The sequence below is a fragment of the Trichomycterus rosablanca genome, chromosome 27 (genome assembly GCF_030014385.1).
Source record: "Trichomycterus rosablanca isolate fTriRos1 chromosome 27, fTriRos1.hap1, whole genome shotgun sequence".
Classification (NCBI taxonomy): Eukaryota; Metazoa; Chordata; class Actinopteri; order Siluriformes; family Trichomycteridae; genus Trichomycterus; species Trichomycterus rosablanca.
In genome coordinates this window covers 7,363,132-7,387,987 of record NC_086014.1, presented here as the reverse complement: position 1 = coordinate 7,387,987, position 24,856 = coordinate 7,363,132, and the positions used below count along the sequence as shown (strand labels likewise).

General features: G+C 36.8%; 1 protein-coding gene across 1 annotated transcript; it reads right to left on the bottom strand.

Annotated features, from left to right (window-relative positions):
- Positions 1-5,449: 5,449 nt before the first annotated feature.
- Positions 5,450-23,126, bottom strand: slc8b1 (solute carrier family 8 member B1). The gene is made up of 14 exons (XM_062989880.1): positions 22,625-23,126; positions 19,401-19,553; positions 19,153-19,205; positions 18,076-18,133; positions 17,476-17,581; positions 17,031-17,198; positions 16,741-16,854; positions 12,865-12,992; positions 11,978-12,119; positions 11,601-11,722; positions 9,043-9,196; positions 8,849-8,929; positions 8,638-8,699; positions 5,450-5,788 (listed from the first exon to the last, which is right to left on the bottom strand). Exons 1-14 carry the CDS (start codon positions 22,847-22,849, stop codon positions 5,600-5,602), a joined length of 1,755 nt encoding a protein of 584 aa, XP_062845950.1. The 5' UTR covers positions 22,850-23,126; the 3' UTR covers positions 5,450-5,599.
- Between the last annotated feature and the right edge of the window lie 1,730 nt (positions 23,127-24,856).

Here is a 24,856-nt window from a genome sequence, read left to right as displayed (position 1 = left end):
TCTGTACCTGATTCTTGAAATATTCTTGTAATACCTGCTGAAAAACCCACCACATGTTTACAATTGTTCCTTTATTTTTTCTTTCTGCTTAATTTGCAAAGTCTGCAGCTTTTCTTTTCCAGATTCAGCACATGATTTCAAGGAGTGGTACTGAAATTGTTATTTTTAGGCTTTGAGAGAAGACTTTCTGTAATTACTTGCGTTCTGATACAAGGTGTTGTAGCAATCATTTAATGTGGTTGTTTTTTTCTTTTTCAAGGCTAGAAATGGATTTGATAAATGTCTTTTTTTTCTTGCTAAACCACGTATTTTAGGCCAGTATTGTCCCTGATAACCATACTTTTTGTTGATATTAGACCATTGTGTAATAATTACAAGAAATGAATCAACATCTTAATATTTATGATATGCCTTTCCACAAATGCTGAAATCGCTTGTGGGTTTCCTGACAGGGTATTTGTAAAAAGATTTGCAGTTTTGGTTTGTCCGTCTGGATTGATTAAAACTTGATTATTTCTGTTTAAGAATATAAGAGGTACAGTAGTGTTCAAAAAAATAGCAGTGGTTTTAAAAAAGTTAATAAAGCACAAAATCATTATGATAACTTTTATTTCCATAAATGCAAATGCACTGAAAATACTCCACTTTCAATTTTAAATCAAAACATTAACAAAATTTAGCCAGTTTGTATTAATCCTTTACAGAAAGTTAAGAAAAATGAATATTAGGCTGTTCAAAAAAATAGCAGTGCCAGCATTTTTCTTTAAAAACTCAAAAAATTTATCTATAAACTGAAATTTTTTTTTGAGGTTTCACTTTACTTTAATATTTAACTAATAATAACTAATATTTAGTGGCATAACAATTGTTTCTGAGATCTGTGTTGCATGGAGTCGACCAACTTCTGGCACCTCTGAACAGGTATCCAGTCCAGGATGATTAGACGACATTCCACAGTTCTTCTGCAATTTTGGGTTTTGCCTCAAAAAAACGTGTTTCAGATATCAGCCCACAAGTTCTCTATGGGATTGAAGTCAGGGGATTGGGCTGGCCACTCTATTACCTTAATCTTGTTTGTCTGTAACCAGGATGTTTTGGGTCATTGTCATGTTGAAACACCCATTTTAAGGACATTTCTTCTTCGACATAGGGCAACATGAGCTCCTCAAGTATTCTGATGTATTTAATCTGATCCATGATCCCTCGTATGTGATAAATAGGTGTAACACCATGGTATGAAAAACATCCCCATATCATCATTTTGTACCACCGTGCTTTACTACCTTCACAGTGTACTGTGGCTTGAATTCAGTGCTCGAGGGTCGTCTGACATACTGTCTACGGCTACTAGACCCAAAAAGAACAATTTTGCTTTTACCAGTCCACAAAATGTTGAGCCATTTCTTTTTGGACCAGTCAATGTGTTCCTTGGCAGATTTGAACCCATTCAGGACTTTTTCTTAACAACAGGACTTTGCAAGGAGTTCTTGCTGGTAAATTGGCTTCACTTAATCATCTTCTGTACTCACTGCTAACTTCAGATGTTCCTTGATCTTTCTGGAGGTGATCATTGGTTGAGTATTTGCCATTTTGGCTATTCTTCGATCCATTCGAACAGTAGTTCCACGCTTCCTTCTGCGTCTTTCAGGTTTTGGTTGTCACTTCAAGGCATTTGAGATCATTTTAGCTGAGCAGCCGATAATTTGCTGCACTTCTCTATGTTTTTTCCTCTACAATCAACTTTTTAATAAAAGTACGCTGTTCATCAGAACAATGTCTGGAACAACCCATTTTACCCAGTATTTCAGAAGGAAATGCGCTATGACCAACCTGTGCAACATTTGCCACTCTCCTACCTTAAATAAGTGCCAAAATTGACACCCGTTCTTCTGCAGAATGAATGACTTCACCAATTAAACACCTCACTGCTATTATTTTGAACAACCCACTTTCAATCAATGCTTCGATTACTCAGAATGAGCGGCATGCATGTCCTAATTGTTGGGTTTGTTTTGTTGTCATTACTCTACTACACTTTCCAGTAAATTTTTTGCTATGTAGAAATATCACTTCTACTAAAAACATAGATTTATCAGGTTAATGGTGTTGGACTGCTATTTTTTTGAACACCACTGTATTTTGAAGTTAATTAGTTGTTTTATTTTTACATAAATATAATGCATAAATTAAGAAAATCTTTCTGCAAAGGCACTTTAAGGTGGCATAGTGGTCAAGGTGGCATAGAAGTCTATTATGCTTACCACCACCACTGAGATTGGGGTTAACATCTTGCTGATGCTGTTGGCCGGCCAGGTGTCTACAGTAATATGATTTGGCTACATTGGGGGAGGGTGTGGAAGTTTTCTTTGCCCTTTTATTTTAAACCATATGCAATATACTTATGAAGAAAAAAATGTCATTAATCAGTTTCAATAATCACCTAATTTTGGTATTTAGACAGTTGGGTCTTAGACTACTTGTAAAAATACCTCTATTTTGCACGTTTTTTCAAATGTAATAGTTTTTTCCTTCAAAATTCTTTACAAATTATTGAATCAGCAAAATTTTCGCAGTTTTTTCAGTATTTTGGTATGTCTTCTTTTTCTGAAATGACAGCATGCACTTATGCTGGCATGGACTATACAACTTGTAAAATCTGATGACTCATGTTACCCCATCATGATCTCAAAATCTTCCAAAGAGCACATCATGTGTTTTCACTTTCTCTGTGTTCAAGTGCTTCGATAAATGTTCATTTATGTTTAAGTCAGGTGACTGTGGAGGAAAGTCCATGACAGCCAGCAGAGTAATTGTTTAAGTAAACGTTTGAGGTGTATTTGGGTTGTTATCCTACGGCAATATGAATTGTTCTCCACAAAGTTTCAAACCAGAGTTTGGTTATGAAGAATTAAGTCGTATATTTCTTTTACCATGCTTCACTGTTTTAATACATGGTGGTATCATTCTCTCTCCTGTTTTTTTTTAAATTGCCGTTATTTAACTGCCATGAATCTCAAACTTGGATAGGACTTTTTTCAGTCATTTACTGTGACATGTTTATTATGTGGAAAGCCAATGTGTAACTTCCAGAGAAGTGGCTTTGTGACTGCTACTTGTCCTTTGAGACCAACGCCACTGCAGCCTTATGATGACCAATTGTTTTCTAATTGGAGGTGCTTGCTCTTCATCAAAATTTTCTTTAGAAGTTGCTGTCCTGTCTCTCACTGTGATGCTTTACATAAACTTCTTTTAATGATTTTGTTACTTTTCATCCCTGATCGTGTTTTGGTTTTGGTTCTTGTCAAACTCGCTTAAATCCCTATGCTTGCCAATTTTTCCTGCTTCTAATACATCAACTTTAAAAAATAAAATGTTATATACAGTAGTGTTAAAAAAAATAGCAGTGATTTTAAAAAAGTGAATAAAGCACAAAATCATTATAATAACTCATTTTTTTCCATAAATGCAAATGCACTGAAAATACTACACTTTCAACTGTAAATCAAAACATTAACAAAATTTTGCCAGTTTGTGTTAATCCTTTACAGAAAGTTAAGAAAAATGAATATTAGGCTGTTCAAAAAAATAGCAGTGCCAGCATATTTCTTTAAAAACTCAAAAAAATGTTATATAAACTGAAAAAAATGTTTGAGGTTTCACTTTACTTTAAATTACTAAACTAATATTTAGTGGCATAACAATTGTTTCCGAGATCTGTGTTGCATGGAGTGGACCAACTTCTGGCACCTCTAAACAGGTATTCCAGTCCAGGATGATTACACTACATTCCACAGTTCTTCTGCAATTTTGGGTTTTGCCTCAAAAAACACGTTTCAGATATCAGCCCACAAGTTCTCTATGGGATTGAAGTCAGGAGATTGGGCTGGCCACTCTATTACCTTAATCTTGTTTGTCTGTAACCAAGATGTTTTGGGTCATTGTCATATTGAGACACCCATGTTAAGGACATTTGTTCTTCGACATGGGGCAACATGATGATCTCAAGTATTCTGATATATTTAAACTGATCCATGATCCCTCATATGCCATAAATAGGCATAACACCATGGTATGAACATCCCCATATCATCATTTTGTACCACCATGCTTTACTGTCTTCACAGTGTACTTTGGCTTGAATTCAGTGCTCGAGGGTTGTCTGACGGCCACTAGAACTAAAAAGAACAATTTTGCTTTCCCAGTCCACAAAATGTTGAACCATTTCTCTTTGGACCAGTCAATGTGTTCTTTGGGAAATTTGAACCCATTCAAGACGTCTTTTTCTGAACAACGGAATTTTGCAAGGAGTTCTTGCTGGTAAATTGGCTTCACTTAATCATCTTCTGTACTCACTGGTAACTTAAGATGTTCCTTGATCTTTCTGGAGGTGATCATTGGCTGAGTATTTTCCATTTTGGCTATTCTTCGATCCATTCAAACAGTAGTTCCACGCTTCTTTCTGCATCTTTCAGGTTTTGGTTGTCACTTCAAGGCATTTGAGATCATTTTTGCTGAGCAGCCTATAATTTGCTGCCCTTCTCTGTATGTTTTTCCCTTCACCCTCCTACATTAAATAAGGGCCACAATTATAAATTAATAATAAATTACTTTTAAACACAAGTTGTAAAAGGTAATGAACAAAAATAGATATTTATTGTGAGTAAAAAGTTAGGACACCCCCACATTTATTACTACCTAAAAGGTCTATAATTAGAATCAGCTGCAATGATTACACCATCGTTAGAGGACATTGAAGTTTCATTTAAACCTCAAACATTAGTTTGGTTTGCTCTTGATTGTTGAAGTGAGTGTTATCACCATGGTGAGATCTAAAGAGCTCTCGGAGGCCTTCAGAAAGAAGGTTGTAAATGCATATGAGTTTGGGAAGGGATTTAAAAAGATCTCAAAACAATTGGAAATCAGCCTTTCCACTGTCCAGAAAAGTTTGATTTTTATGGAAGGTGTGCAAGGAGGAAACCCTTGCTGTCAAAAAAACCCCACAAAAAACATGGCACCTGGATGCACTATGGAAAGAAAGCAAGCCAGCAGAGGCAGTGTGATGCTTTGGGCAATAAAGATTATGTGATTTAAGTCTTCCCTTATTTTTTGAGCAGTGTATATGCACTGGGCTTGAGAGTACTAAAACTATTGTTACTTAGTGCAGTGTACCACTGTATCATGAAATGTAACATGAAACTCTATTATGCAAAGAAAAAAAATCTGCCTCCATTCTATACATAAATGTCAGTTCTCATGACACAAGTATTTAAATATTTAAATACCAAACCATAAGAGAAATCACAGGTTCTTGTTTTTATGGCATTTTACAAAACCATGTTCTACAAACATTTCCAGAAAGGGGGTTTGCATATTTTGTAGTGTGTAAAAAATGTAATTCATAAAATGAAGACAACAGAAACATTTTATTTACCATTTTATTTACCTTATGGTGTTTATTTTAAAAAAATAAATAAAAATCTGACTCAAAAACCATGACGTACGAAAAGACGTCTGGTCAATCTAATATCATACAGTACATATCTTAAGTGTTTAGAAAAAAATAGACAACTGACTCTACTAGTTATTGTTTATGCTAGGCTTAGAAATGGATTATTTTAAATTCTGTAAGTACAGCAACTATGAGAAAGACAGCATAAAAGAAAAGGAGGAAGATGCCATATATTTGGCTTAAGTGAAAACACTGAAGGGGAACAAGCACAAATGAGAGCACCAGGGAGAAACCCAATGCTGCTGCCAGGACCCAACACAACAAGCCTTCTGGCTCCAGCTGTAAAAAGAAAAAAGCACATATTATTACTGAATTAAATTTTTGTAGATACTGTATAATAATTTAATAAACAATAATTGTTGATTAAGATAATACCGATGATAGATTGTTTACTTTTTTATTTATGGTACTGTGGATTTGTTGGGCCTACATTATAGTACATGATATGCATAGGCTATAGCACATGATATACAGTAAGTAAATAATAAAATGAAAGGAAATTATATATATATATATATATATATATACAGTGGTGTTCAAAAAAATAGCAGTGAGTTTAAAAAAGTGAATAAAGCACAAAATCATTATAATAACTTTTATTTTCATAAATGCAAATGCACTGAAAATACTACACTTTCAATTCTAAATCAAAACATTAACAACATTTAGCCAGTTTGTGTTAATCCTTTACAGAAAGTTAAGACAAATGAATATTAGGCTGTTCAAAAAAATAGCAGTGCCAGCATTTTTCTTTAAAAACTCAAAAAATGTATCTATAAACTGAAAATGTTTGAGGTTTCACTTTACTTTAAATTACTGAACTAATATTTAGTGGCATAACAATTGTTTCCAAGATCTGTGTTGCATGGAGTCGACCAACTTCTGGCACCTCTGAACATGTATTCCAGTCCAGGATGATTAGACTACATTCCACAGTTCTTCTGCAATTTTGGGTTTTGCCTCAAAAAAACGCGTTTCAGATATCAGAACACAAGTTCTCTATGGGATTGAAGTCAGGGGATTGTGCTGGCCACTCTATTACCTCAATCTTGTTTGTCTGTAACCAAGATGTTTTGGGTCACTGTCATGTTGAAACACCCATTTTAAGGGCATTTCTTCTTCGACATAGGGCAACATGATCTCCTCAAGTATTCTCATATATTTAAACTGATCCATGATCCCTCGTACCTGATAAATAGACGTAACACCATGGTATGAAAAACATCCTCATATCATAGTTTTGTACCACCATGCTTTACTGTCTTCACAGTGTACTTTGGCTCGAATTCAGTGCTCGAGGGTCATCTGACATACTGTCTATGGCCACTTGACCCAAAAAGAACAATTTTGCTTTCATCAGTCCACAAAATGTTGAGCCATTTCTCTTTGGACCAGTCAATGTGTTCTTTGGGAAATTTGAACCCATTCAGGACATGTCTTTTTCTTAACAACGGGACTTTGCAAGGAGTTCTTGCTGCTAAATTGGCTTCACTTAATCATCTTCTGTACTCACTGGGAACTTCAGATGTTCCTTGATCTTTCTGGAGGTGATCACTGGCTGAACCTTTGCCATTCTGGCTATTCTTTGATCCATTCAAACAGTAGTTCCACGCTTCCTTCTGCATCTTTCAGGTTTTGGTTGTCACTTTAAGGTATTTGAGATCATTTTAGCTGAGCAGCCTATCATTTGCTGCACTTCTCTGTATGTTTTTTCCCTCTAAAATCAACTTTTTAATCAAAGTACGCTGTTCATCAGAACAATGTCTGGAACAACCCATTTTACCCAGTATTTCAGAAGGAAATGCGCTATGACCAACCTGTGCAACATTTGCCACCCTCCTACCTTAAATAAGGGCCAAAATTGACACCCATTCTTCTGCAGAATGAATGACTTCACCAATTGAACTCCTCACTGCTATTATTTTGAACAACCCCCTTTCAATCAATGCTTCGATTACTCAGAATGAACGGCATGCATGTCCTAATTGTTGGGTTTGTTTTGTTTTCAATACTCTACTACACTTTCAAGTAAATTTTTTGCTATGTAGAAATAGCATTTCTACTAAAAACTTTGATTTATCAAGTTAATGGTGTTGGACTGCTATTTTTTTGAACACCACTGTATATATACAGTATATATACACGTATATACATATGCAACACACACAAACACACACATGTGGAAACAGATGGACTACAGTCAATAATTGTAGCACTTCAAAGTGCTTCTACATGGTAAATGGAGCTGATAAAATGGACAGTGAGTGTAGAAACAAGGAGGTGGTTTTAATGTTATGGCTGATCGGTGTATTTAGTTATAAAAACGAATTAAGGCAGACACATGAACTCTGATTAGGAAGTCACACTTGTGTGCAGAATAAGGCCATGGACTTTGCAGAAAAATATTGTACATTCACACATACGCAAGGCCTACATACATACCCCTCCTGTGGCACTGATGCACCCCAACATGCATGGTCATCGAGTTCTCTGTGTCAACTGTTTCAGAAAACAAGCTGAAACGTTAACTAATCTAAAGATTGGCGTGCAACATGATAAATGTAGCCATGCAGGCTTCATCTCAAATTAACTGAAAGATAGTGCTGTGCTGTGTGATTCATGTTGCACGCCAGTTTCTCTTTCAAGGACTCGAAGGTCAACCTTGCCCTACACAACCTGAGATTTCTTTGAATTTCCTGAATCTTTTCACAACATTAGGTAAGACAAATGTGAAATACCAATTTTAATGCAATCTCTCATGAAGCTTGGCACAAATCTCTCATGATACTCTTAACTGTTTTAAATGTATCTGCTTATATGTTGTTTTGCTCTGTCCCAACTTTTGTGAGTGTGTTGCAGGCATCAAATTCCAAATCTGTTTACGTTTAAAAAATACAATCAAGTTGGTCAGCCAAACATTAAGTCACTTCTTTGTACATTTATCAGTTAAATAATTCTTCATACAAAATGTCTCAAACTTACAAAAGTCCCTTTCCTGGAAATAAGGTTTGAAAATAGCAACAGTTCTCATTGTTTAAACAAGCCAAGGCCAGTCTATGCAACACACAATAAAAAAAAAAAGCACACAAAAAATTATTTACACACACACTAAAATGGATCAGACATACCTCTACATAATTATTTGGAAACATATGCAGAAGGCAGCCAAGACCAACTCCAAACAGCATATCTAAGATAATAGGTAGTTAAGGTTACGAAATAACATAAAGGGTTTGCTTTGTGAATTAAGGTACTTAATTGTAAGTTGTAGAAATGCTGATAAAATTTGTCTTTAAAGAAAAACACGCTGAGCAATGGAAATCATCTTTGAAAGGATACTGAAAATGATTCCACCAAAGCAGGCTGAAATAGCCATTTGAGGGTAGCCCTGTCGTGCTATAGTGATGTCAGCAAAGCAATCTATTGGACGAAAGGAAAGTGGTAAAATTACTAGCATATTTTCTGGGTCATGTTTTTTCACTCTTACAAACTGAAAGAATAGTTGCATTTTTATAGTGCAAGTGTCTGCATACCTCCAATGCTATTTCCCCATGCAAGAAGCGTGAGTCCCAGTACAGTGTTACTGAGACGGAGAACAACACCCATCAAGTGCAGCACACAGACAACCTCAGAGGCCACTGTGCTGATCCACAAAGCACTCACTATGAATCCCAGTAGAGAGAACAGCTACACATACACACACAAACCATACAACAGAACTTTAGCAGAAACAATTGCAACCAAATGCTTTGAGGTCATTAGTGTTTTGCCACATATAAGAACAAGCATTTTAGTTAATGTTATTAAACATGTGGTTTTCATTATACAACACTTATGACCATACCATTAATCACTTTTTAATGGTGAAATTATGAAAGCTGACCTTTTGTGAAGAAAGCAAGACCTGCAGATGTTTTAAACCCTGCTACTTAGCTACTTGACATTGTTGAAAAGTCTACTAAAGTGATGTTTTAATAAAAGTTTTAATTCAGCGACCCCTTGCGCCCTGTAAACCTCATTTGTATTACAACAGAAATGTTCCATTTGTGTAGCTCTGACAATCCGTCACCTAAAGAACAGCTGGTGCTGTGTATATCCTTACAAATCACATCAATGCACAAGGATCATAAGCAGATGACACTTTAAGTAACTGGTTCACTGTTGCCATCCATACCTGCATATCCCTCTATTAAAGTCACATTAATCTTTATATTGCCATCTTAACACAGAATTGAGATCAGCTGGAACTGTTCACAGTTGTTACGTGCCTAAATGCATAGTAGGACAACAATTTGTTGTCACATGCAGCACACTTGTCTAAATACATCAGACTTACAGTGTATCACAAAAGTGAGTACACCCCTCACATTTCTGCAGATATTTAAGTATATCTTTTCATGGGACAACACTGACAAAATGACACTTTGACACAATGAAAAGTAGTCTGTGTGCAGCTTATATAACAGTGTAAATTTATTCTTCCCTCAAAATAACTCAATATACAGCCATTAATGTCTAAACCACCGGCAACAAAAGTGAGTACACCCCTAAGAGACTACACCCCTAAATGTCCAAATTGAGCACTGCTTGTCATTTTCCCTCCAAAATGTCATGTGATTTGTTAGTGTTACTAGGTCTCAGGTGTGCATAGGGAGCAGGTGTGTTCAATTTAGTAGTACAGCTCTCACACTCTCTCATACTGGTCACTAAAAGTTCCAACATGGCACCTCATGGCAAAGAACTCTCTGAGGATCTTAAAAGACGAATTGTTGCGCTACATGAAGATGGCCAAGGCTACAAGAAGATTGCCAACACCCTGAAACTGAGCTGCAGCACAGTGGCCAAGATCATCCAGCGTTTTAAAAGAGCAGGGTCCACTCAGAACAGACCTCGCGTTGGTCGTCCAAAGAAGCTGAGTGCACGTGCTCAGCGTCACATCCAACTGCTGTCTTTGAAAGATAGGCGCAGGAGTGCTGTCAGCATTGCTACAGAGATTGAAAAGGTGGGGGGTCAGCCTGTCAGTGCTCAGACCATACGCCGCACACTACATCAAATTGGTCTGCATGGCTGTCACCCCAGAAGGAAGCCTCTTCTGAAGTCTCTACACAAGAAAGCCCGCAAACAGTTTGCTGAAGACATGTCAACAAAGGACATGGATTACTGGAACCATGTCCTATGGTCTGATGAGACCAAGATCAATTTGTTTGGTTCAGACGGTCTCAAGCATGTGTGGCGGCAATCAGGTGAGGTGTACAAAGATAAGTGTGTCATGCCTACAGTCAAGCATGGTGGTGGGAATGCCATGGTCTGGGGCTGCATGAGTGCAGCAGGTGTTGGGGAGTTACATTTCATTGAGGGACACATGAACTCCAATATGTACTGTGAAATACTGAAGCAGAGCATGATCCCCTCCCTCCGGAAACTGGGTCGCAGGGCAGTGTTCCAGCATGATAATGACCCCAAACACGCCTCTAAGACGACCACTGCTTTATTGAAGAGGCTGAGGGTAAAGGTGATGGACTGGCCAAGCATGTCTCCAGACCTAAACCCAATAGAACATCTTTGGGGCATCCTCAAGCGGAAGGTGGAGGAGCGCAAAGTCTCGAATATCCGCCAGCTCCGTGATGTCGTCATGGAGGAGTGGAAAAGCATTGCAGTGGCAACCTGTGAAGCTCTGGTAAACTCCATGTCCAGGAGAGTTAAGGCAGTTCTGGGAAATAATGGTGGCTACACAAAATATTGACACTTCAGGAACTTTCACTAAGGGGTGTACTCACTTTTGTTGCCGGTGGTTTTGACATTAATGGCTGTATATTGAGTTATTTTGAGGGAAGAATAAATTTACACTGTTATATAAGCTGCACACAGACTACTTTTCATTGTGTCAAAGTGTCATTTTGTCAGTGTTGTCCCATGAAAAGATATACTTAAATATCTGCAGAAATGTGAGGGGTGTACTCACTTTTGTGATACACTGTACATGCATATCTTTGGATTTTTATATTTTCTATTTATTACTATTATACATTATTTGCTGGTATGGGCATTCATATATAAACAAAAGTGATGTTAAGTTGATATAAATTCTCACAAAGTGATATGGTGGAGGATGCTCATTAGTTGTAGAACAGTAGACTATGCCTGACATAAACGCTCCGATTAAAGCTGTAAGCATCCACACAGGAAATTCTCCTTCAATGAGGTAGAGGCCATCTACAACATACAGACACAAAGAGGACAACGTTATACGGTATTTTTCTCTGTGTCTCATTAGATATACAACAAATGCTGTTGGGGAAAAAGTGTAACCGAGCTTGCAGAAACGAATATATAATTATTGATAGCTAATAATAATTGGTAGCTAATAGTATAGTTTATGTCTCACACACAGAATTAGAATAGGAACATGTACTGCATGTTTGCATGCACACACACACCTTGCCAAAGGCTGTATGCAAACACACTTACAGGTTCCTGAGTTGAAGGTAAGCACACACACCAGTGGACCAGTGATGAGGTGCAGGCAGTTGAGAGGTCGGTTCCAGTTATGATTGTTCCTTTCAGTATTTACAACTGGAACTGTCAGTAGCAACACTACCTCAAACGGCAGCTACACAGAGAGAGTGAGTGAGAGATAGATAGAGAAGAGAGAGAGAGAGAGAGAGAGAGGGGGGGGGGGGGGGGGGGGGGAGAGATGAAGAACTCTATTTTATCTTTTTTTATTTTACAGATTCAATTTTCTAGGGTTTCCCAGACAACCCCAAGTCAAATGAATAATGACTACACACAAATATCAACACAGTGTCTTTAAACTTGTAAAACTATGGAAAAATGTACAAAGTTATAAAAAACACCCTAAACAACCCTGTCAGTACAATTAGTTTAGCTAACAGCAAATTAAAAGTTAATTGCACCAAAACCACTGGACGGATGCGCCATACAGAGACCCTTGTACCCTTATGCAATTAAAGGCAATTAGCCATTAGAAAAGGGGGTAAAATAACGGTACTACAATAAATTGTGTCTAAATACTTTGTTCCTTAATAATTTGATTTATATTTGATTTTTTTTAAAAGTTTAAACTATTTAAAGGCATGTTTAGTGGCACGATAAAGCATGCTTCTTGAATGTATTGCATGTTAGCAAAGCTGCACATCCTCTGAACACAAGAAGTGACAACATTACATAAAGAATAGATTAATGTCCCAAGACATCAAAATCTGAATTCAACGTAACCATCCTAAATGGACTGCAAATTAAACTTTTTGTAACACAAATTCTACAAGTCACTAAAAGTTCTTATTGTTACTTTTCAATTAGGTCGATACACATAATTGAAATTCAGTGTATTTAACCTGGATAATCTTGAGAATTTTCCACACCCAGTGGCTCCTCCTCCAGCTTCTTGCATTTATAGGGTTAATGGCTTTCAAAAAGATGCTACTGGTAGACGCAGTGAAGGAGACCAAAGGCTCATATTCCTCTGAAACAACACACACGCACACACACACATAATTATGGAGATAACATACTGGCTATGAACAGTGAGTGAACTAAATAATAAAAAAACAGTAGATTAAAAAAAAAAAACATGATCACAGCAAAATAAAATGGTTTGTTAATAAAAGTGTGCAGTGCCACGAAAATGTGTTGAAAAGACACAAGCACCAACATTTTCCACAACTGCAACTTTCCTGAAATCAGCAAGGTGACAAGTGCTAAGTTGCATTTCATAAATTAAAAATGCTAAAACTAGACTACTGCTCAAAAAAAAAAAATCATAAACTACAACTCCAATTCCAATGAAGTTGGGACGTGTAAAACATGAATAAAAACAGAATACGATGATTTGCAAATACTTTTCAACCCATATTCAATTTAATACACTACAAAGACAAGACATTCAAAAAGACATTTTGAATTTGATGCCTGCAACACGTTCCAATGAAGTTGGGACAGGGGCATGTTTACCACTGTGTTACATCACCTTTCCGTTTAACAACACTCAATAAGCTTTTGGGAACTGAGGGCACTAATTGTTGAAGCTTTGTAGGTGGAATTCTTTCCCATTCTTGCTTGATGTACAACTTCAGTTGCTAAACAGTCCGGGGTCTCCGTTGTGGTATTTTGCGCTTCATAATGCGCCACACATTTTCAATGGGAGACAGGTCTGGACTGCAGACAGGCCAGTCTAGTACCCGCACTCTTTTACTACGAAGCCACGCTGTTGTAACATGTGCAGAATGTGGCTTGGCATGGTCTTGCTGAAATAAGCAGGGACGTCCCTGAAAAATACGTTGCTTGGATGGCAGCATATGTTGCTCCAAAACCTGTATGTACCTTTCAGCATTAATGGTGCCTTCACAGATGTGCAAGTTACCCATGCCATCAGAGATGCTGGCTTTTCAACTTAGCGCTGATAACTATCCGGACAGTCCTTTTCCTCTTTGGCCTGGAGGACACGACGTCCATGATTTCCAAAAACAATTTGAAATGTGGACTCGTCAGACCACAGGACACTTTTCCACTTTGCGTCAGTCCATCTGAGATGAGCTCGGGCCCAGGAAAGCCGGCAGTGTTTCTGGGTGTTGTTGATATATGGCTTTCACTTTGCATGGTAGAGTTTTAACTTGCACTTGTAGATGGAGCAACGAACTGTGTTCACTGACAATGGTTTTCTGAAGTGTTCCTGAGCCCATGTGGTAATATCCGTTACAGAATGATGTCGGTTTTTAATGCAGTGCCGCCTGAGGGATCGAAGGTCACGGGCATTCAATGATAGTTTTCGGCCTTGCAGCTTACTTGCTTACTTGCACAGATTTCTCCAGATTCTCTGAATGTTTTGATGATATTATGGACTGTAGATGATGAAATCCCTAAATTCCTTGCAATTGCACGTTCAGAAACGTTGTTCTTAAACTGTTGGACTATTTGCTCACCCAGTTGTTCACAAAGTGGTGAACCTTGCTTGTGAACAACTGAGCCTTTTGTTTATGCTCCCTTTATACCCAATCATGACATTTACCTGTTTCCAATTAACCTGTTCACCTGTGGAATGTTCCAAACAGGTGTTTTTTGAGCATTCCTCAACTTTCCCAGTCTTTTGTTGCCCCTGTCCCAACTTCTTTGGAACGTGTTGCAGGCATCAAATTCAAAATGAGTGAATATTTGCAAAAACACAATAAAGTTTATCCGTTTGAACATTAAATATCTTGTCTTTGTAGTGTATTCAATTGAATATGGGTTAAAAAGAATTTGCAAATCATCGTATTCTGTTTTTATTGATGTCTAACACAATGTCCCAACTTCATTGGAATTGGGGTTGTACTCTCCAGACTTTAATTATGAACTTACAGGACCTTCTTAATCAGAAAAACAGCAATCCAAAATTTGGGATAACTTGTTACATCTTTGCATACCCATGGAGGAATGCAAAATTGTTTTAATTTGGCTACATCGGAGGGTTTTCAAGCATGAGCTGCCCATTTAAGGTCTTGCCACAGCATCTCAATGGGATTCAGGTCAGGGCTTTGACTTGGCCACTAAAAAACCTAACTTTGTTTCTTCAAGACATTTAGAGGTAGACTTGCTTCTGTGCTTTGGATCACTGTCCTGCTGCTTGAACTTTTGGTCAAAACTGACATGCAGACTACTTCAGATTTTTTACCCAAATTCCAACTTTCACTCATCAATCCACAAAATATTAATCAAGATGTTTTTTGGCAAATGTAAGTCTAGTCTTTGTGTTCTCTTTCACCGGCAGTGGTTTGCAGCTTGCAGTGGAATAGTGTATGTTGATCTTAGCTGAGGCAATTGTTTTGTGCAGTTTACTAATTAGTAGCTACTAAATCAACCACTTAACCAAATTCAACTGATAATTGGGTTAAATTTTACTAGCCACACTCAGGCATCATTACTGGCAGACCTGTTAAATCGAAACATTACTTAACTAAATTTTTCTGCAATGTGAAGCAGCTAGAAGGTCTCAAAGAGCAGCACATGATGCCATGTTTTGAAGAGATTCACAAACAGATTTAAAACAACATCACTAAAATCTACCAGTCTGTAAAGTGTTAAAGTTATTGCAAAAGCTTTGAGTGCTAAGACAGAAGCCTTTTCTTACATAGAAAAACACCACACTACACCCAGAGTGAAGCATGATGGTGGGAGCATTATGCCTTGGGTCCATTTCTCTTCAGATGGATCAGGGGCTATAGTCAATGTGGAGGAAAAAGCAGAAGATGAAGAGGTCATTCTCTTATTAGCACAACAGCACCCCAAAGCATACCTCACATTAAAAAAACAATGGCTTCACCAGAAGAAGATCTAAGTTTTGAAACGGATCAACCAGAGCCCAGACCTGAATCCAATTGAAAATCTGTGGAGAGACCTGAAGAGTCAATCTGATGGATTTGGATGCTATTGCAAGGAAGACTGGGCAAAGCTTGCCAAGTCGAGCTGTGCCATGCTGATTGACACATACCCCCCAAAAATGAATGCTGTTATAAAATCAAAATGTGCTTTAACAAAATATTAGTTTAAGTGTGTGCATAGATATGTGTCTAATTAATCAATGTCATATGCTATCCGCAACATAAGTTTTTTACGCCAAAAACAAGTTTACATAGATTCTTCTGACCATCTAATTCAACATAGAATTGATGTATTGCTTTATCTGTGCTTGATAAAATTTCAGGTTGTACTTCTTGATGCAGTGGTGGACTGCAGTGACAACAGTTTTCCAAAGTATGCCTGAGCTAGGATAGCTTATAACAGTAGCATGATTCTTATGCAATGCTGTCTGAGGTCTTAAAGGTCACACACATTCAACAGTGGTCTCTGGTGTAGCCTTACACAGATAGAGGTTTCTCTGAATTTCCTAAATCTTTTCACAATATACGTTTGCGCTAGGCATCAGGTTTGCGAGCACCAAATTCCATATTTGTTTAGGATTACAAAATAAAAACAAGTGGGTCAGCTTATTCATACCCATTTGTACTTTTTTTGCACCATTTATCCGTAATCTCAAGTGAGTTTGGGAAGCAGATAGAGAAAGAAATGTTGGGGCACACTGTGATTGGTCATAAAGACACATGAATGTAGAGCATGTGACTACAAAGCACAAGAAGGTAAAACAAGCTCGCCTACTGATAACTGATGGCTGTTTCTCCTTTTATCTCACATACATTTTAATCATTTTAATGCATGAATTGTATATTCACTCTCCTTACCATGATTCAAATCGGAGCTCTGTGGCAGTTCGCTGACTGGGCGTGTCTGACGCTTATAAACATATGTGCTAACAACCACAACTATAACATACAGTATGTACAGCCCCAGATATCCTGCAGGACAGATCAGAGAAAAAAATTAGAATTAGAAAACAGCACTAGAGCAATCACGCATAAGACACAATTTGTGGACATGTGAAGAAATATTCAGACAATAAGTAAAAAAAGCTTTTTAAATACAATTAAAATAACCACAAGACTATTATTAGGAGAAACTGTGTAAAACAGACCAAGGGCTTCTTTCAGCTCTATATGTCCTTTATAAAGAATGCTGAAAGTCCAGAAGACAGCAGCCATGTAGAAAATGACATCACGTAGAAAAGGGCGAGAGGCTACCTTGAAGGGTTTCACCAGGGCTACACTTCCAGCAACAACTGTGGTCACGAAAATGCCTGCCCCTTATATAAAGAAACATAAAACACATGTTTTTACAGTGATTTTAGTCACAAATTGTCACCTTTCACCTAATGGTTAGGGATAGTGTCTTTATTAGTACTTAAATTTGTTGCACAACTGATAAAAAGTTTTTACAATTATTTTAATACAGCAACATATTTTAACAAGGCTTAGGCACACATGGAATTTAAAACATTTGCTATTAAACATCTGAGAAAATACTTTTGTTATCCATATTTATATGTTTCCGAAAATACTTGCTGCACTTTGCAGACTTACCAAACAGGGCACCGATAGCCAAACCGGCTGTTTGTGGACGAGAGAAAGCAGCCATGGCGCTGAACACATCTGGAGCCCCATTACCAAGTGCTAAGAATGTCACTCCCTGCATCCCAGTATAATTAAAGAAAGCAACACAACACACTGCAACACTGGCAAAGCCGTCAACAGCAAACTACAGTCGAGATGGATCAAGCTGCTTTGAAATAATACTGTATATAGTGCTGCTTGTCTATTGGTATGACAAGCCACTACTCTAATGAAGTTCTAATCAGCTACAAGTTATTTCAATATTTATTGCATTATTAATTACATCATTTGAAGTAAGTCTGTAATGTGGTAAAGTTAGTTATATTTTTAATATAATTATATAATTTGTAAAGAGAGATGTTTAATTAAACTGTCAATAAGCTTTCTTAATTTTATGCATGTGCAAGTCTCATTGCTTTACTGACTTTTTACACACAATTACAAACAATAATATCGAAAGAAAGTTGCTTTAATTTACTATGTAACTTTTATACTGCTTAACTCTTAACTTTTAACCTAGACTAAAAAAGAGAATCAATCCCTCACGGTTTCATTTTTGATAAAGGATACAGCCACGTTATGACTGAGCTTGAGAGTGACAGAAATAGCTGAGAGGTTTGGACAAAAACTACAAAAAAATTAAATGCATTATTAATACAATGCATACTTGACATAAAAAAAACTTAACAAGTTCATATTCATATGCATGACATTTACAGCAAATTAAATAGAAAAATATTTTTTTATTTAGCCAAGTTTGTTAATCCATTCCTTAATATATTTACTAAAACTGAAAGTGCAAATGCATGTCATAATCAATTATAAAGGAAGCAATTGTAATTTCCCCTTTTTACTTCCCACCACTCTTACAGCAATAGCTTCAGTGAGATCAAACAGTACTGCGTAAATAATATCAGCCTAATCAGACAAAATATTAGAACAGCCAAAAAAATGTGCGTTTCATAACAACTTTGCCTGTCCCTGCTTGGAATGATGTTAGTTACTTAAACACATTAAATCCAGCAAATATGGGTAGGATAAAGAACCTGAGAGAGAGCTAAATTATTATGGCCAGGCAGCTGGGTTGAAGTATCTTTGAAATAGCAAAAAGTGCTTACAGGCAGCTGTGGTGAGTAGCCATTAACAGTGGTCCGAAGGAAGTCAAAACACAAACTGCTGACAGGGTTTTCGGTGGCTAAATCTGTTAGCAAGTGCTCTTGTGAACACCTAGTTGCCACTTTATTGGAACAGCATTGCTAATACTGCATGTCCTTTGCATACTACAACACTATATCAGCAGTAAAATATGCTGGCAGTTGTGATGGTTTGGGGGTACTTTTTCAGTCAGGACTGGGATGACTATCTGTTAATTAAGGAACAATGAATCCCACTTTTTATCTAAACTTTCTTAAGAATTATGCATTGCCGTCCATTTGTGAGACAAAGCTGAGGCAAAACTGTGAAATAGTCAAAAGTTAAACTTAAATCCAATAAATCAGAGAAAATCAAAAAGGCAAATATTTTCCACAGTACTGTATAAATGGAAATGCGCCCCCCTTCCAGATACCCTCATTATAGCAATTACTACTGACCGTTAGTTGTCAACACATAGTATAACCTTGTAAAATATAAAAAACAAAAACTAACAATTCTGATGCAATCTGTCCAAGAACCAGGAACAAAACTAATAGCCAGACAACCTGCAAAGCAGAAAAAGAAAAAAAATTGTTATTAACGCACAGGTCTCATATATTAATGTATAAATTACTTTGATATAAACTTGTCTAACGAGGTGTTCCTCTGCTCTCATAAATGCATGCACACCTTGTAGGTGTAAAGTTTGGTTTGTAAAGTTTAACCAACTGAGTGTCTTATGAGCTATATGTAGTACTTACATACAAAAATATGGTGAGGGGCAAGAGCTTGGAGGGCAACAGACAAAAAGTTATCCAGAGGTAGTTAATGAAGCCACCCTCGGCACTGCAGTCCGGGGTACTCTGAACAAAGTCACAGCGTTGGGCAGTACTCAGGTTCATCACCTTATCACACTGTTAGGATGTAGGCATAAAACATACATTTAAAGACATAGAGGTATTTTTGCCAGGACTAAATTTCTATGTGTGTATGTATTTAACATTTAAATACAAATCTAACAATAGTGTTTCCAAACTATTAAAAAACCTCTGTCCCAACTTTTTTTAAATTAGTGGAAGGCATTACATTTTTTTATATTCACAATAAACTTTATTCACATTGTATACAAAATACAATGAAGCTGATCAGTAAAAAATACTGGAAAGCTTTTTCTTTCCACCTTTATCAGTTAAATAAAGATTTAACAGAATTGACAAATCACACAGTCTTCTTTTTATTGCGTTTTACAAAATCCACTACTTGCAAAACAATTCCCTTTTTGGGGGGTTGTCTTTCTGTTGCCTCTCTGGTTTGGGCTCTGGCTGGGCCATTCTATAACTTTGATCTTCTTTAGGTGAAGCCATTCTTTTATTGATGTGGAGATATGCTTTGGGTTACTGTCATGATAAATTCAGTTTTTTAGCTGCATGGTGTTGGGCTGTGAGTACAGAGTCATGGTGTCTGTTTGGTCAGATACACACACACCAGTAGCCAGGTCATTTTGTAAGGCTCTGGCAGTGAGAGCAATCCTCTGGCTGTTGAACTGTAGCCATATTACATGCCATGGGAGTTTTCACAAGTCAGTGTTATGGTTGTGTATATGTGAAGCTTCTTTCCTCATGCCATTTAGGTTATAAACCAGGATTTAAGTAAGACTGCTTTAAATAAACACATAAACCAGACTACTGCATAACAAATGTTAAGCAAAAACCTGTCACTTTCACTACAGGCACAAAACACACCTGCCATATTTATTACAATTATTAATACTCTTGTTCATTTGCACAATAATAGTACACAACTGTTCTTTACATTGTGCATATCTGGTTGTTGTATTTTATGCATGTGTGTGTGTGCACGTATGTACACATACACATACATATTGTTGCTGCAGCTCTGAACATCACCCTTATTTCTAAAAATCTAAACCATTATGCTTCTTCTCCACTACTTCCTCAGGCATCTTCTAACATTTTAAAATGTTGTTGCATGTCATCTTGGCCTTTTTTTAAATACCTGCTCTCACTTCCTCTTTGCTAATTCAAAGCTCACTATCTCTATACATCATTCAATCTTCTCTCTCTGATTTTCTCTATTTAACAAGAAATACTCTTTCCATTCTCTCAGTACTCTCTCCTCATTTGTCAGCACATTTCCATCTGCACCCTTTATCATTCTAACCTGCTGTATTTACTTCCAAGCTCTATTCCTCTGTCTGGCCAATTTTCACCTTACTTAGTGCAGGGCTCTCAAGTTTGCTTGGAGTGAGATGAGGGGGAGGGGTTCCACCCTCTTTAGGTCTACTATTCCAACGGACACTTTAAACGGCAAGTATAGGTCTTATACAAAGAGTATAGAAACTATAGTAACTAATGAAAGATTAAAATAAATTAAGATATTACCTAGGGTGACCATATTTTGGTTTTTAAAAAAGAGGACGCCTGGTTCAGGGAAGGATGGGGGGGGGGGGGGGGGGGTATTTCATGTTGGTGACACCATGGCAGTGTGTATGTGTTAGAGGTTTAAATAGTTGACAAATGAGTCAATAACCATTCAGCTGTGTTACTGAACTTTAATAAATGTACAGCTGCTCTTTAACAAGGATCTTTATGGTCAGATCATCTTATTCCTTCACATTCAGGGTTAAGCCCTAAACAATAATAACAACAAATTAAAAAACAGTCATCACCTATAAATAAAAATCCCTTTATTTTTTTAGTTTCTGTAATGTATTGTACAATCGTATCAGACGACTTATTAGGAGTATTTTAAACTTTAACTTGCTCCCATCAGTAAAAACCCAGCAGTAAGGTGAGTCTTCTAGTGCTTGCTGAGCAATTTCCACAGAATGCAGCAGCATCACGGTGTTGATACAGTGATGGGAATTATGGCTCTTTGAAGGGAGTCGGATCTCTTGGCTCGGTTCCTTTTAAAGAGCCGTTCAAAAAAATGACTCTTTATTCTTCGGGAGGCGCTACTGGGTATACTATAAGACAGCCCTGATATTAATATCACTTTTACTGATGGAAGCAGAATGCGTGGATTACAATCGATAAGAACTGCGCAGAAATAAAAATATATATTATAACAGCTCCCCGAGGCGCAACTCGGTTCATTTCGTTCATTTCAAAGAGCCGTTCAATAGAATCGGATCGTTCACAAACAACTCATCACTAGTTGACGAGAGTCTCTGTGTTAGTACGTGCACGTGAAAATCAGACTTATTTTAACAAAACAGATGCACTCCTAACAAGACCTAAAAACAAACCGATGCAAAAACATCCACACAGAACAGCGAGTGCAGACTAGTAGTTAATCATTTCTCAGAGTGAGAAATGCCATGTGTGGCGTGTGAGCTTGTTGAAATGCGTGTGTCTCACTCTCAATGCGTGAGACTTGAGAGCCCTGCTTAGTGTCCACAACTTCCTAGACAGCTTGCAATACAACTTTTCCTATGCCTCGCCACTTCTCTCTCTCTGTCTTTTGCCACCTCCTTAAACTCCTGTCTAGTCTCTTCATCTCTATGGAGATCCCAGTTATTTTTTGACAGTTTCTTCCTGCTTAAACTTTCCTGCACTTCCTCATTCCACCACTCAGTCTCTTTTTCTTTATTACTTTGTTTAGTTGTCAAACCAAGTACGTTCCCAGCTGATTCCCTCACCACTTTTGCGGTCGTTGCCCAGTTATCTAGTTCCCCTTTACCACCAATCAGAGCCTGTTTCACCACTTCTCTAAATTTCACACCAATGTATTTTTCTCTTAACCTCCACCAACTTGATTTGAAGGTTTGTAATCCTAATTCTTGGCGACAACAGTCTACGGCTGTGTGAGACAAATCAAACTTAAACTTGATGTCAGGGCGACACCAAAATAAAAACAAAATAAAAAAGTCATTTACGGTAATTTCCAGATTTTGCCTGTAAAACTTTCACAGTTAAAGTTACAGCTCACCACGTAGTTTGAAAAAGTCACGTGCCAAACATACCTCATCTTCTTTGTTTTTCAGTACATACGTAGTCGACAAAACAGCATTTGAACTCCAGTTGACGACTTCCGAAGGGGTCCTGTTTACTTTCACGGCTGTAAACGTCTGAGCGTTAACATTTTTCAGTTTTAAAGCGACTGTCAGCGCAGCGATCAAAAACAGGAATTTCATTCCTAATCGCAGGTATATAACCAGCTCTGCAGCTTGTCCAGCACTGCTTTGCATTCACTTCCTGTAGAGTCGCACCAATGTTCAGTCTCAGTAGTCTGACCTTGCAAAACAATTTTTACAAAGCATTACATTACATTTATGAGCTGTACGTATATCGGATTGTGACCCAGTTAACTGTTAATCGCGAGACACACACTTGACAACTGATTCACATTAGGTCTTAATGAGAGAGACTCTTTACAGTTTGCATACTAATACTACTAAAATGTTGAAATAGAATACCACTATTGGAAATTTTTTGCTGCAATACAATTTTGGCATACTGTTTAGCGAGGTAGTACTTCTGAATTCTTTCTATAACGCACTGTAGTTTCCACAGAATTTTATTCATGTGTTGTCAAGATAAAAGTCACTTTTGCCTCTTTAAAACCAATCAGCATTTAAGGATAGGATGTAAGTATTGTAAACAACACGTGATTTTACCAGTGGGGCGAGAGGGGCTCCGTAAAACAGAAAAAAATAATTACACATTAAAATACACACAGTAAAACTATTATTTAAATAGTACATATATTAATTTAAAATGGACACTTATTGTAAACTGACGTCTTATACTGACTACTTATTAAAATGAACAAAAAAATGTATTAGGTTGATATGGGCAAAAAGTATTCTAGAGTGACCAAGCACAAATGAAAAATCACAGACAGGGAAGCAAAATGCATGACCTGCAAAGCTGACACGTACATGTCAGTGTGCCAGTTCAGCAAAACACAAAACTGCAGCTAAAAGAAAGAGTTCGTAAACCCCTATTTTATGGGTCATTCTATAATTTGGGGTACATTTCACATCACCAAAAAAGTACAAAAACAATGTTCTCTCTCAATAGAACAATCTGTTATTATTATTATTATTATTATTATTGTTGTTAAATAGAACCACTGTTCAAGTTAATATATTCCTTTAGTGTAACATATCCACTATTTGCAAAGCTTAAACATTATTTTTTTTAATTTATTTTAAAGGGACAGTAGATGTAGACTACTAGGTAACTTAGTTGACAGGTAACATAGTTGACAATTTCCCTATTTTGACCCATAACTTTAGTGGTAAACCTTGCCTGGCTGACCACATGTCATTTCTTGAACAGATTAATGTCTAATTTGAACATACATTTGAATTAAAATTATTTAAAAAAAAAATGGTAGCCATAACAATGTATGTAACATAGTTGACAGTCAATAAATATACTCATTGACAATGTTCTATTATAGATAAAATATTTTAAAAAATGAGAGGACATTTACCACAGTTTGTTCAATATACCCTCCACAGAGGAAAAATGATATCATGTAATGCTGGTCACATAGTTTTAGAACAAAGCATTTTTAAGTTGCTGAGTGGAGTTCTGTTAGTAACATAGTTGACAGAACTTTTGCGGACATTAATAAAAAAAGATATTTAAATTATTTAAAAGAGAAACTCAATTTAAAAAATATTATTTTTCTTTAGTATTTAAACTTTTGAAATAAAAAAATAAAAAATAGATGATGTTGCCCTTAATGATTTTATTCATTATTTTGAAACCAAGTCATCCTCAACTTAAAAAATGAACACAGCAAAAACTGTTCATTTAGGAACATCATGACAAATGTCAAGCTAAATGAAGCATAGGATGCACATAATGTTTTTGTGATATTACATGTTTTCCATTAATAGGTAAAATATGACATTTTTAAAGAAAATAGTTAGAATAAATATAATTATTATCATTGGACATGGAATGTACCCCAAATTATAAAATGACTCTTTATACACATTGCCATGGTGCCATCAATTACATTGAATTACTTTGCCAATCCAATTAAACCTTCCACTCAGTGCAGGAGTCCATCTGGCCCATGCTGCCGTCCTGCCAAGTGTTCTTTTTTTTTAAAAACAAACAATGGTCGCCCTAATTTAGACAGCACAAATAAATATCATGGGTGGTTTGTTGCATAGATGTTGCTACATGAAATAATACGCTTTCTGCAGCATGGTGATTCTGTTTTGGCCTATTTT

Excerpts from the sequence above, each read along its gene's own strand:
- slc8b1 (XM_062989880.1), bottom strand. The coding sequence starts at position 22,849 with ATGCAAAGCAGTGCTGGACAAGCTGCAGAGCTGGTTATATACCTGCGA. Across the intron at positions 19,554-22,624 it reads TGAAAAACAAAGAAGATGAG|TGTGATAAGGTGATGAACCT; the intron begins GTATGTTTGGCA and ends ACATCCTAACAG. Across the intron at positions 8,700-8,848 it reads CTTTGGTGGAATCATTTTCA|ATATGCTGTTTGGAGTTGGT; the intron begins GTATCCTTTCAA and ends CTATTATCTTAG.